Source organism: Taudactylus pleione, unplaced genomic scaffold, assembly GCF_031769625.1.
Source record: "Taudactylus pleione unplaced genomic scaffold, aTauple2 ptg000644l, whole genome shotgun sequence".
Lineage (NCBI taxonomy): Eukaryota > Metazoa > Chordata > Amphibia > Anura > Myobatrachidae > Taudactylus > Taudactylus pleione.
In genome coordinates, this window is record NW_028285046.1 from 560,369 (window position 1) to 573,996 (window position 13,628).

The 13,628-nt window shown below is 43.9% G+C and overlaps 1 protein-coding gene across 1 annotated transcript in view; it reads right to left on the minus strand.

Annotated features, from left to right (window-relative positions):
• COLGALT1 (collagen beta(1-O)galactosyltransferase 1) overlaps positions 1-12,240 on the minus strand; it is a 35,687-nt gene extending 23,447 nt beyond the window's left edge. Inside the window, exons 1-5 of the mRNA XM_088455121.1 lie at positions 11,872-12,240; positions 9,136-9,246; positions 7,977-8,094; positions 1,021-1,155; positions 601-805 (exon numbers count right to left, since the gene is read on the minus strand). Of these exons, the coding sequence (XP_088311247.1) occupies positions 601-805; positions 1,021-1,155; positions 7,977-8,094; positions 9,136-9,246; positions 11,872-12,095 (793 nt within the window). The 5' untranslated portion in view covers positions 12,096-12,240. The remainder of the gene's footprint in view (positions 1-600; positions 806-1,020; positions 1,156-7,976; positions 8,095-9,135; positions 9,247-11,871) is intronic.
• Positions 12,241-13,628: the final 1,388 nt, after the last annotated feature.

Consider the following 13,628-nt stretch of genomic DNA (forward strand, 5'->3'; position numbering starts at 1 on the left):
TTAGATGCTACAATCAGACGCACCATCAAAACTAACACTAGCCCCATGCTAGGTGCAGAATCTCAGTCACGGTACGGTCTCCGATAGCAGAGATTCAGCATCTGAGTTTGCAACATGCTTGCGACACTCCCATAACACAATGCATTTTGTGGGTCTGAATAGCCACCTCCCAGCCCACACCCAGGAACGTATTTCCAATATATTTCTGAGCCGTGCAACTCAATCCTTACTGCGGCTCTGAATACACACCACTGGACACATGCGCTTTGTGACATTTCGGCTACTTAGACAGATGCATGCACAGTTGAAAAACATAAAACCATTTGCTGCAATTATAATGCAGGCTCTAAGCGCCATCATTCTGCAACAAGCCAAGCAATAGGAGCAGTGCTGTACTATAAGGAGTTAGTGAGATCTAGCCTGCAAAGTGACACTTAGGAGCTGATCGGTTGGTACTTTATCGCTGTCCACTTTAGCTCTCTCCAAGGCTTACTACATAGATTTCTTAATTTCTAAACTGTATCCTCCAAAACTGGTCAGAGAGGCCTTTACGTTATCACTCAAAAACCTTGGGCTCCCCGAGCCAGCTTCCTAACTCACCTGCTTGACGGCATGAATAAGCAAATACTATGATATCGTCGAATGCCCAAGTGTAGTCTTGGTGAGGTGGGTAGAAGTCCAGATATTGGCTTGCCTCCTTCCGCAAGTCGATAAGAAATGTAGAGTGTAACATGGGTACCGCAAAGCAGCCACGACGTTCTTTGCGCCGGATAGGCATGTAGGCGGGGGTACGGCGGTAATATCCCTGTATTTAGATAAAATAGAATATTTAATATACCATGCACATTATACATTGAAGGCAATTGTCAACAAATATTGCACAATATAAATCTAACAGGAGATGGATATCAGATGATATCAATAACTACAAGACCATTATAAACTGCTGTGAAGACCAGATATGTAACACACAACTCATATGTACAATATGTGCACGGTTTTGTACAACATTCGCCTCACCTGAGTGGTCATCCCACACCAGAAGTTAGAGTAGGCTGCCCTGGACTCCAACATGGGGGCAACCACCGTCTTATTCTCAGTAATCAGCAAACTCAGGGTGTCTGGGTTCGTCAGCAAGTTATCAGAGTCTATAAACTGTGGGAACAAATGTAAAATTAGTAATTAAAGTGCCCCAAAAAGGTGAAGGAAAAATTAGCAAAAATGATATTACCTAAAAACTGTATTTTGCAAACTACAGGATGCACCCAAACTTCAGATGGAGTGTAGGGGTGTGGGCAGGGTGTATGCGTGTCACATTCGCCACCTCAGTGCCATCCTAGTCCAAGGAATGCAAAAGGGGCAGTAGTTCCAGAGAGAAGTCAAATAAATTTAGATTGCAAGCTCTTTATCACAGGTTTCTCATTGCTATTGTGTAAAATGTTATATTACATTATGTAATCTTCATAATTAAAACAGCCATCAGCATTTATGTAAGAAATGGCATTACATTTCCTTTTATACAGTTAAGAAATATGAAATGTACAGTGCATACAAAGCTAGTGGCAAGCTTGCCATTTTATATGGGAGATAATTACATAGTTCCTAAACTGAATACTAGGGGTTTACTAAAAGTCGATTAAAATTAATCAAAAAAAAAAAATCAATTAACATCGATGTTGTGTTTCTGGAGCAAAACTACACATTTACTATTAAACATATATATTTTTTTAAGTATTAGTAAATGTGTGATTTATTTAGCCCCAGAAACACAACACTGATGTTGATCAATTTTCAATCAATCAAAATTGATTGAAATTAACCTTTTGCAAATATGCCCCCTAGAGTATGGTGAAACAATGGGGAAATTTATTGAAAAGTGATTTAAAAAAAAAAAAAAAGGAATATTTACACTGTGGGATTTAAAGCAGCAATTTGTTTATTTATTTTAAACAAAACATACAATATTGTGTTGGAAAAACAGGATTTTGGTATTTGCCATTAAATCCGTTCTCCGATTCCACAGGGGACACAGGAGATCAAGACACTGGGATATACAGTAGACGGGTGGAAGAGTGGAGCTGGCACCTTAAAATTTAGAAGTGCGAGCGGCTCCTCCAACTCTATCCCCCAGAAGACCCAGTTAGAGAAACTGAGCCAGAGGAGACGGAAACAGAATCAGAAGACAAACTGAGGAAAAGGAATCAACACAACAAGAAACGTCCAAAGCCGAATAGAAAACACACATAACAGTGCGTACAACATATGTAATAACAGAACACAATGACAGGTAAAACAACGCTGGGAGGGCGTCCAGTGTCCTCTGTGCAATCAGAGAAATGGACTTAACAGTAAATTACCAAAATCCTATTTTCGCCTTCATCCACCAGGAGACACTGGAGATAAAGACACTGGGGACGTCCCAAAGTTTTCCCCCCTAAGGAACCGGGAAAACCCTGCAACCAAAACTAAAATCGGAGGCTTCAAAAGTATCAAACAGATAGAAATTAACAAAAATATGAACCACGTGGCCGCACGGCATAATGGTGATGGTGAGGCGCCACGATGGGCAGCCCAAGGAGCACCCACAGCACGAGTGGAATGTACAGAAATAGAAACCAGCGGATGCCGGGCACTAGCAACATACGTCTGTCGGATGGCCAAAACGGATCCACCTGGCTAACATCTGCTTAGAAGCAGGCCAAACGAGTTTGGCAGCATCATAAAGGACAAACAAAGAATCTGACTTGCATAATGCTGCTGTACAGGCCATATAAGTGCCCGTACTACATACAGGGTGAGTGAAGAGCCCGTCTGACAACACCGGAATCACAATTGGTTGATTGATGTTGAAGGCCGAAACCACCTTAGGTAGGAAGGACTGTTTAGTACCAGAGTTCCGCACGATCATCATGAAAAATTAGATAGAGAGGCCGACAAGAGAGGGCTCTTAACTCAGACAACCGCCTGGCCGAAGCCACGGCCAAAAGGATGACAGTCTTCCAAGAGAGGAGTTTTAGATCCACATCCTCCAAAGGCTCGAACATAGAAGACTGGAGGAACATCAGAACCAGTTTCAGGTCCCACAGAGATGTAGGTGGGACACTCCCTGTAGAAAAGTCTGAATCTGAGAGAACAAGGCAAGGCGGCGCTGACAAAAATATCGACAATGCAGACACCCGAACCTTGTGAGAACAGAGGCATAACTCAGCATCCATAAACTCTAAGTATGATCTGTGCTGGGTGTCTATGGAAATTATGTTGTATACTTAAACTGTAACATATTAAAAATCCATAGAAATGATGGTCACAAAATATTTATTATTTTAATGGATAGTATATAACTGTCTGCACAATTGTACTAAAATTGCAATATAATATATAACCTGTTAAAAGAATAAAAATAAAAAAAGAAGATGAAAACAGCAGCATATAAATGACTACAAAAATCTAAATGTGAATAAATACAAGGTATAAACATGCCATAAAAATTGGCTACAATATGAGCTGTGTATATCAATATAGTTGCAATGTGTAACTGCTAATTCCGGATAGAAGGCCTTCTGTTGTATAAATAAAAAATGTCCACTGTAGGAATAAAACAATGATGTTGCAAACTGTAAGTCAGTTTCCAAGTGAAAATAACCTTTTGTATAAATGGTGTGATCCCATATAAATATAAGGGATCTCTGTAATAATTCGCAGTCAGCACAATGGCACAAATATGTGGCCAGGTAAATCCTGAAAACATGTAGAACGTTCACATGAAATGGGCTGCGTGAGAGGAACTTGCTGGGCTGTTGTTAACGAGGATATTCCAATGCAGTAAAAAAAACATATATCCAGATCAATTATGCAGGCATCAATATGCATAGTCCCATCCACAATAATACCACTTAGTTATAATGCTAACTTTGAATAGGGAGTCGCAATGGGTATCAACTTGTGTGCACAATCAGGCGTTATGCCATATTCTGACTCACAATCTGGTAGCCTTGGAGTGTTGGGCTCTCCATCCGAGCGTCCGCGGAGTTTACAGGAAGCAGTCCTCCTGATGGTGGCTACACGAGTCCCGGCCGGGAGACGGGACGACAGGCAATGTGCGATGCCGTTCTAGCCGTGAAGCAATGAGGTGAAGTGGGATCACTAACGCGTTTCGTCACAACCCATGTGACTTTGTGACTTTTTAAAAAGTCCAGGCCCTTCTGAAGGAAGTGGAGACGAGACAAACTGAAAGCAGTGGTGGGAAACCCCCGCTCTTCACACCAAGCCACATAAGAATGCCAGATGCGATGATAAAGAGCTGACTTAACCGGCTTGCGAGCTCTGAGCATGGTGGTGGGAACTACAGAGTCCGGAACTCCGCTACGTCTTAAGTTAGCTGCCTCAACAACCACGCCATTAAACGCAGCCGCTTTAAGTCTGTGTATACGAACGGACCTGGAAGCAGAAGGTCTAGGCGAATAGGTAGTGGCCAGGGATCCTTGGTGAGGAGCAGTTGGAGATCTCAGAACCAAGGACTGACCTAGTTAAGTGCCACCAGGATGACTGTGGCCACTTCTCGCTTGATACACTTGAGGACTCATGGAAAAAGGGGAAAGGAAGGGAAGTGGTACACGAGATCGTACCTCCAAGGTACAGTCAGTGCGTCTTATCGCCTCTGCCTTCGGGTCCAGAGTTCTGGAACAGTATCGAGGCACCTGATGATGTTTGTGCCTGGAGACCATGAGATCTATGTCCGGCTGGTCCACCTTCTGACTAGCTGTTGGAAAAACTCTGTGTGAAGGGCCCATTCTCTGGGATTAAGGTCCTGACGACTGAGATAGTCGGCCTCCCGGTTTTCCACTCCTGGAATGACCACCAGCGAGATCACCATCACATGGAGCTCTGCCCACCGAAGAATGTGACTGGCCTCGCACATAGCCATGCGGCTGCAGGTCCCTCCCTGACGGTTAATGTATGCAACAACTGTGGCATTGTTCGACTATACCCGAAACCGGCCGACCCTCGAGAAGGGAGGTAGCTTCCAGAAGATTGCGCGGAGTTCCAGCCCATTGATAGGCAACGTTGACTCGTGATGAGACCATCGACCCTGGAAGTGGTTGTCCAGAAGAACCGCTCCACAACCTCTGAGACTGGCATTCGTCATCCAATCCCAGACGCCGAACCGGTGACCAACTGCGAGATAGTCGAGCTGATACCACCAAAGAAGGGAAATGCGAGCCTGAGGAGACAGTCGGACCAGGCGATGCATATGATGTGATCCGGAACATTGAGCCAGAAGATTCAACTGGAAGGGTCAAGAATGGAATTTGACGAATTGTAGAGCCTCGAAAGCTGCCACCATCTTGCCGAGGAGACAGATGCACAAATTAATTGAAACCAGAACAAGCTGGCGATTTGCCTGAGCCTTATCTACTGGGAGGAAGACGCGTTGAGAGGCCGGAAGACCAAGATCATGCCCAGAAAGTGGAGATGCCGGGATGGAACCAGACTATTTCTGGAAATTGACAATCCAGCCATGTTGGATGAGAACCTGGTGCGTCAGAGTTACATGGCCTAATAGAATCTGAGGAAATGAGGCCTTGATGAGGAGGTCGTCCAGATACGGGAAAATGGTGACTCCCAACGAGCGGGGATGGGCGATCATCACAGACAATACTTTGGTAAAGATCCGGAGTGCCGACGACCATACGAACGGCAGAGCCCGAAACTGAAATTGGGTCTCCTTGATTGCAAATCGAAGAAAAGATTGATGTGGTTCCCAAATAGGCATGTGGAGATAAGCATCCTTGACACCAAGAACTCCCCCTGTTCCAGACCTGCAGTCACGGAGAGAAGAGACTCCATTTTGAACCAGTAAAACTCCAAATAAAAATTTTGCGATTTCAGGTTCACAAAAGGCTGCTCCATTTCAGCGTGCCTGAGACAGCTTAGTGTTACATTTGGAATAAGCAAATTCCTTCTGAGATGCTTTTGCAGCTGTCCCTTTTCTTGTCATGGCATCTGTTCAACACACACACACACACACACACACAAAGAGCAGAGTGAAACAAATACAGGCACAGAGGGAGAGGAGTCATTGATTCCCTCCCCAATGTAATCCCCTAAACACTCAGCAGCCCAAAGAAGCCAGTGCACTCCCAACCCTCAGGATCAGTGCTGGAGAGTCTGCAGCCGAGCAGTGGACAGTAGAGCAGCACAGGCTGGGAATCTGTAGCTGCTGCTAGCCTGTGAGCACGCCTGTTAAAATGGCACCGATGAGAGGGGCAGTGGGCTGGTCCAAACCTCCCCTTACCTGGATGGAGGTCAATAGGAGAGCTTTCCTGCAACAGGAGAGCTGCAGAGAACTGCTGACTACAGCCCCTCTCCACCCCGCTGGCACTGAGACACGCAAGTATAAAATGACAGTAGTGCTACTAAGCTGCTGTGTACTATAGCAAGCCGCGCTATCGCTGCCAGTGAAGATGGGTCTAGAGGGGCATGACAGGGGGCAGCAGATTTCATCTTAATCCAAATGCTAGTCAGGGGGAAGAGTTATACTTACAGCTGCTGGCTTTCAGGTCTATGAGATTGTCAAACTGCGGCATGGACACAGCTTCTATAATAAGCTGCGGCATGTCCCTCCCAAGGTCAGGGTGCCAGGGACCCGGACAGCCACCCTAAAACAGCGGCGGCGGGTCCCTCCTGAAGCCTCCTTGTAGCAGGTTGACAGATGCAGCTTTCTGTCAGCCTGTCCTCAAATGCTTGCGAGAGCAATATTAAATAAAATAAAATAAAAGTGTGGGCTGAGCACAGTCCCAAGTGTCGCTCCCTCGGGCACAATTCTAAATCTGATGCTTTGGGGGACTGAGGGGGAGGAGTCACTTACACTTCTAAATTTAAAGTGCCAGCTCCACTCATCCACCAGTCTATACCCCAGTGTCTTGATCTCCAATGTCCCAGATTTGTACAGTAATGTATTACAGTATATAACCTTGCATGTATTCTCAAATGTGGCCTGGAGTGGTTGCAACACTTGGGATGTCGCTTTCTACTTTAGGAGATGCATCTTTAAGCACCGAGCGGGTGTCCTGCTAAAACAGACATGCTGGAGATCGTACATGGTGATAAAGACTGGTTGTCACCTTCTAGGCTTGTGGATTAAACAGTATCTTTCCTCACTTCATCTGTTCAGTGCCGTATAAAAGGTTCTATCATCTGTGCAGCAATGAATGTGTTTGCACAAATCAAGTGAGAAAATTTTTTTTTTTTCCCCAAAATCTGTACGCAATAATGGGCAATGCAGCATTGTATGCAATTCAGTCATATCTCCACTTACCATCAAAGGGAAGCTGTAGCAGGGCGCTATATCGTAGCCTGCGCAATGAGGGCATGTCAACAGCACCGCAAGCTCGGCAGGGTTGTCCGGAAGCATAAAGCCTGTTTTCAGACAGATCAATTGCATCTAGTATAGTACTAAATACACACAGAGGATGATGACTGTTAGGGTAGGTTATGCAGCAGTGCCAGCAGCTCTGCATAGGGCGAACATCCGCATTTAGTTATGTGCAAGTAATGCAGAGACAAATATGGCCGACTTATGTTCAACTCTCCATCAGCCCCATTGTGTTTCAGTAGAGCAGGTCTGGCCAACCTGTGATGAAACTACAAGTCCCAGAATGCCCTTCCACAGTTTGCTATTATGGAATGCTAGGGACTTGTAGCTTCACAAGAGGAGAGGCACAAGTTGGCCAGGCCTGCAGTAGAGGAAGGGCAGCGACAAGGCCATGTTATTAAGGAAAATAGAACTATTTCATGACAAATGTCCACTGCACAGCCCTGCCAGCTCCTATAATGACAACATACAGTAGTGCCATGTTCTAGAGGGCAAGATCCTGTAACTCCTTTTTAATACAATTCCTCAGTGTTTTCTCGTCATCTCTCATTTAATCCAGACATTCCTGATTACTTACTGCATTTAGGTGGTCATTACATACCATTATGTAGTCAGCCCACATTTCCCGGGCAGAGGTTAAAGCTGCCTGACGTAGCTTCATGATATACTCATAACGAGAGCGTGACCAATGCTTTGGCCCCTCCTCATCCTGAAACCATCTGAAAAACAAGACAAGGATCATGAGAGGGGTTATCCTATAGAAAATTACAGCATGTCACGCAGGAGTTAAACCTTAAAATATGGAGAAGCCAGGAAAAAAAAAAAAAAAGGACGGTTATGGGTAAGAAAATGCTGAATTAAAACACTTCCTGGAACAGACACTGTTGTACTCTAGTTTAGTGTGCACCAGGCACCATGTCCTGGGAGTGCCAGGGTACATATATTGTGAATTTAGGGGCTGTATATGAGGGAAAACAGGGTTAATGCGATAAAGAGTCTAACTGTATGGCCAACACCTACATTTTACACTTACTGCAAATCTGGGTACTTTATTGGATGGGAACTATGACTTGGAGACAGAACTATTAGTATATATAGAAGTGTGTGTTTCCGCCCACTAGTGCTGCTGTGGGAGAAGTGTTCCCGGACTAAAGCTGCCCATCCACTAGGCGATTAACTTGAGCGATTGAACAATAACTATATCATTATCGTTCATTAATAGTTTGCAAATCATTCACTAAAATGTCTAAAACGACCAGCAATGTGACCTCCCGCTGGTCGTTTTAGACATCCATCATCGGGCAAACATGCTGGACAACCTGACGATAACATCAGATTGAGCATGTTAGCAGATGATTGATGTTCCTACACAGAACGACTGCTCGATCAGTGTGGGCACATCACAGACTGACAAAAGACTGCACGATTACAATGATGTAATCGTGCAGTCTATTGCCTGTCTTCTAGTGGATGGGCAGCATTACTCAGTTATCTCTCCAAGACATTTTTTTTTACTCAAATTGAACAAATGTACAATAAGGCAATGTTACATTGACTGTTTTTCTATTAGGGAATGCTAAAACTGTGGCAGGGCAAGCTGGGACTTGTAGGCTTCAAACTGGACAACCCTTTAATAAAACAACCCTGTTCATGTTCACATGATGATGCCCTAATAAAAACAAGTCCCGCCATGAAATAATTGTAAGCCACTGAGAAAGGGGAATAGCTAACAGTGCTACAATCATTATTTCTCCTGATACCTGGGATGGTCCTGCGGTCTCCACTCCACATGGTGGTACTGTTTCTGCACATTGATCAGCCATTCCCGTAGGATACCGCTTGTATTGTCCAAGCTATGATCTGTGGCAACCCTGAGAGGGGCAGAGACAGGCAAGCTAAAGATATGATATACTGAAGAAACACAGATCGCATCCTTACCATGAGACACAAATATTGCTTTAATCTGAAAACACGATTAAGACTGGTGCATTGATTATATTCAATTCAGGAGCAAGGGTTCACAAGGATTGGGTTAGGAATGTCAATCCGCAATGTAGTGTTAAAATATGGGGGTTTATTGCAGAACTGAACACAAATCAGCCATAATTGCGCCTGCAATGAAAGCGCAAAACTAAATTATTTGTCTTTTAAGCTGGGTTGTACGCATCTTTGGGATAGAGTGGCCTCTTTGTGTGTGCTGGATTGGCATCCCATCATCAGTGGTCACTAGCACCGGCCCTATCCTTGGTGTAAAAGTAACATTTATTGCACTTCCAGCCAACACAGCACAGCCCACAACTCCATCAACATGCCATATGGGAGTATGGGGCAGAAGTATGTAGCTCTGGAAAGTGATAAACGACCACCCAATCAGCTCCCAACTGTCATTTTTCAAGCACAGCATGTAACATGACAGTTAGGAGCTGAGTGGCTGGTCATTTATCAATCTCCACTTTATCACTTTCCTAGAGCTTCATACATCTGCCCCTATGCCCCATTACAGCCCAGTAAGTGAAGAGACAACTGTAACGTGTACTACTCTGCACCACTCATACTTGTGAGCGCTTGGTTCTGCAGTATGTGCACTGTGCAAACACGCAAGATATGGATTGCAGACTGGCGTGCACTGAAATCAGCATTAATAGGGTAATGCTTGGTCAGTGTTATGTCTCTTGGTAGAGAATGTCCCTTTAGTACAATTCCCATGATGAATGTCATACTCAGAAAAACGTTTGTAACTAGGTTGAGCTATTGCACACAGAACCAAGTCACTCTCCTTCACATACAGAGATGGTCTTTACTTTATATTTGAGAGGAGAATGTTTCATTACTCAGACTACTGATGAATGCATGGGCCACGTCTTCACCGTATTATTACAACCATTTTTTTGCATTGGTTTTGGAGCACACCAGCAACTAGATATGGATCTCTACAGTCTGGTTTTACGAAGCTATGGGGCCTCATTCTTTACTAGAATGTCTCAACTATTTGTTATGACAGCAGTGAGAATATATAATGCTGGGCATACACTATACAATTGTCTGTCAGATCTGTCTGGTTGAAATGAATACTTGGTAATGTATGGGAGCAATTAACAATCGATTATATGGTTTTAAAGACTGGAAAACAGAAAAAACTGTTGTTCAAATTGGTTAAATTTGTTTCATTTAACCAATTTGGCTGAAAGTCCATTTTTGTCTGTTTTCCAGTGTTTATGAACAAAATGTTCGATTGTCATTTGCTCAAATACATTACTAGATTGTCATTCCAAACAGCCAGATTGGACAGATATCTGGTAGATAATTGTATAGTGTATGCCCAGCATTACAGATATGTAGGGAGTGTAATTGCAACATTCAAAAATAAAATGAAAATCAAAACTGAAGCTCTGAGTTCAGAGAAGTACAAAGCATATGAACTAACTCCAGCGCAGCCATATTGCATGTTCAAATGTACAGGGTTAAGGCCCCCATACATAAGCAATCTGAAAACCACCATTGAACAATTTGAAGATTTGTTGCCCGATTTTAGGATTTCCCAAACTAGCAATCTGCGCCCATACATTACTGATCTGTTTCAGTGATTTGCAGATCATTTTCATCAAACACAGATCTGCCAATTTTGAAAGGCCCATCATTTTACTGTGAACAGTCTGCAAATCTGCTGGTCATGTCCATACACTAGCAATCTACAGCCACAATCCATCTGTGAAATCCAACATGTTGGGCAATCTGATCTAACAATTCCAATCACGTTTTGGTTGCAATCTGCGATCTTTGAAGCCCATACATTGCAGATTTTTATACACAAATCGATTGCATATTGCCACAATCAATTGCTGATGTATGGGGGCCTTTACATGCCACATCTGGTATGGAAGCACCGCAAGGCTACAGTAGCTAAACATAATGGGACCAGGTGGTGTCATTATATAAAGTATTTTTTGTCCCGTTCCCTCCCCCGGATACATGTACTGTGTAGCTGCAACTTAGCATTATGTGTAAGAAATCTGTCCATAAGGATTACTGATCAGCTATTTACATACATTTACATATTGTATAAAGTTGCATTGTATGACCTACTAACATCATTTCATCATAACTGATAAGATTTAGGGGGGTTCACTGTGCAGAATGTTCCTGCTTATCCCCAGGTGATATTTCACTCCCTCCACCCCCTTTACTGCCTATAGCAGAGCTGCCTAGTCTGCTCACAGGTGATATGTCTACCCCCTCCCCAGCCCCCATTAAAACCTAAACCAGAGCTGGCCTCCCTGCCTACAAGTGATATATATGTATATGTCTTCCCCCTCACCTTTAGCTACCCTGTCTGTTCACAGGTGATACGGATTTGTCTACCCCCTCCCCATTACTGTCTATAGCAGAGCTGTTCCTGCCTGTACACAAGTGATATACTGTACGTATAACTCCATCCTCCACTGCAGAACTATCCCTGCCCCGTTACATCGGTGCCTATGAGCAGGGCTTGTTCTCACCACAACGAGATTCTGTCCTTAGGGTATCTCAGTCTGTCCACAGCGCCCAGAACTTCGGGCAGGGACCCCTCGGCGTTCCTGGCTAGCAGGGTGATCAGAACGGTGGGCGGCCTGAGGGGGGACTCTGGGTTCCAGCGCTCCTCCGGGAAGTAGCCAGTGCTTCTCCCCGAGAGCACTACGAGCAGAAGCCCCAGCAGCGCACACGCCGCACAGTTTCGGGACATAACTGCTGCCGCTACTCCGGTCACTTTCTGACCTCCGACTACAAACCCAGTGGCCGGAGGAGTACTTTAAAGGGGAGGCGGTGAGAGAACGGGGATTGGCAGCGTGAATGGAACTCTCCTTAAGGCAGTGGATATTTCACCTCCGACTGGCTGATGTGGGAAGTGTTCTGTCATTTGAGAGCACTCTTAAAGGGATGGGCGAACTGCCAACTCAAAGCCGTAACACACCGTCTAGCAGCGCAGCACTGAGCTTGGATGAAACTAGATGTATGGCAGCGTTGGGAGAGCTGTATTACCTCTAATAGAATACTAGCCAGAAAAAAAAAAAAAAAACCCTCTGATGAGGTATTAGTATGTGAATGACCCCATTCAGTAAACCAATACTATGCTATGGTAATGACAACCCCATTCACTAAAACGGTGTTAATACTCACTGACAGATAGTGAAATTATATTATATTACCCATTATGTTATCTCTTTTATCTATTATTTTCTCTGAGCTCCTCTTAAATGAGGGGTTTCCCAGCTCTGTATGAGCACTGAGAAACTCTACATTGACAAAATAGAGCTAGGATCTAGTTACTAAGCAGTGTTAGGAGACAGAGTGAAAAGTGATAAGAAAGTGATAAGGTGCAAGCCAATCAGCTCCCAACTGTCATCTCACAGGCTGTGTTTGAAAAATGACAGTTGGGAGCTGATTGGCTGGTACCTTATCCCTTTCTTATCACTTTTCACTCTGTCTCCTAACACTGCTTAGTAAATAGTCCCCTTAGATTCAATTGCTGGCAATGCACATAACTTACGGTGCGCATATTCCGCATTTAATTAGCTGAGAGGTATTTTTGTAATTACCCACAGTACTATGGGGCTGTAAATAGAATTTGAGAATTTGGTGATTTTGAGGCAATTTGGCATTCTCTTGTAGCTGGCAATGCAAAGCATTGTAACAGCACATTGCAGGCAGGACCCACAAGGCACAACAACCCCCAATGGAAGAAATTCAATTTGGTACAATATGCCACTGGATATTGCTGCAATGTACAGTTTAACATATGTGCCCATAATAATAGTCACCACATTGCTGATTCTCCTGCGCAGTTCTATGGCTGCAAGGCAAATTTGTCAAACTAGGGGTCCCGCAAATTGCTTTTTAGCCTTTTCTGACCCACATCCCAGCCATTTTCATATTCTCCCTGTGCTTGCGTGGGTTTCCTCTGGGTGCTCCGGTTTCTTCCCACACTCCAAAAATATACTGGTAGGTTAATTGGCTTCTAACAAAATTAACCCTATAACCCTAGTGTGTGAGAGTATGTGATAGGGAATATAGATTGTAAACTGCACTGGGGCAGGGACTGATGTGAATGGCCAAATATTCTCTGTAAAGTGCTGCAGAATATGTGTGCGCTATATAAATAACTGGTACTGATGATAATATATTTAATATGCATAATTTGTAACTATTGTGTATGTCATCATAAATGTAATAAAGTGGATTGACCTAAAAAAAATAATACAACAGTTCCTAAAACAAA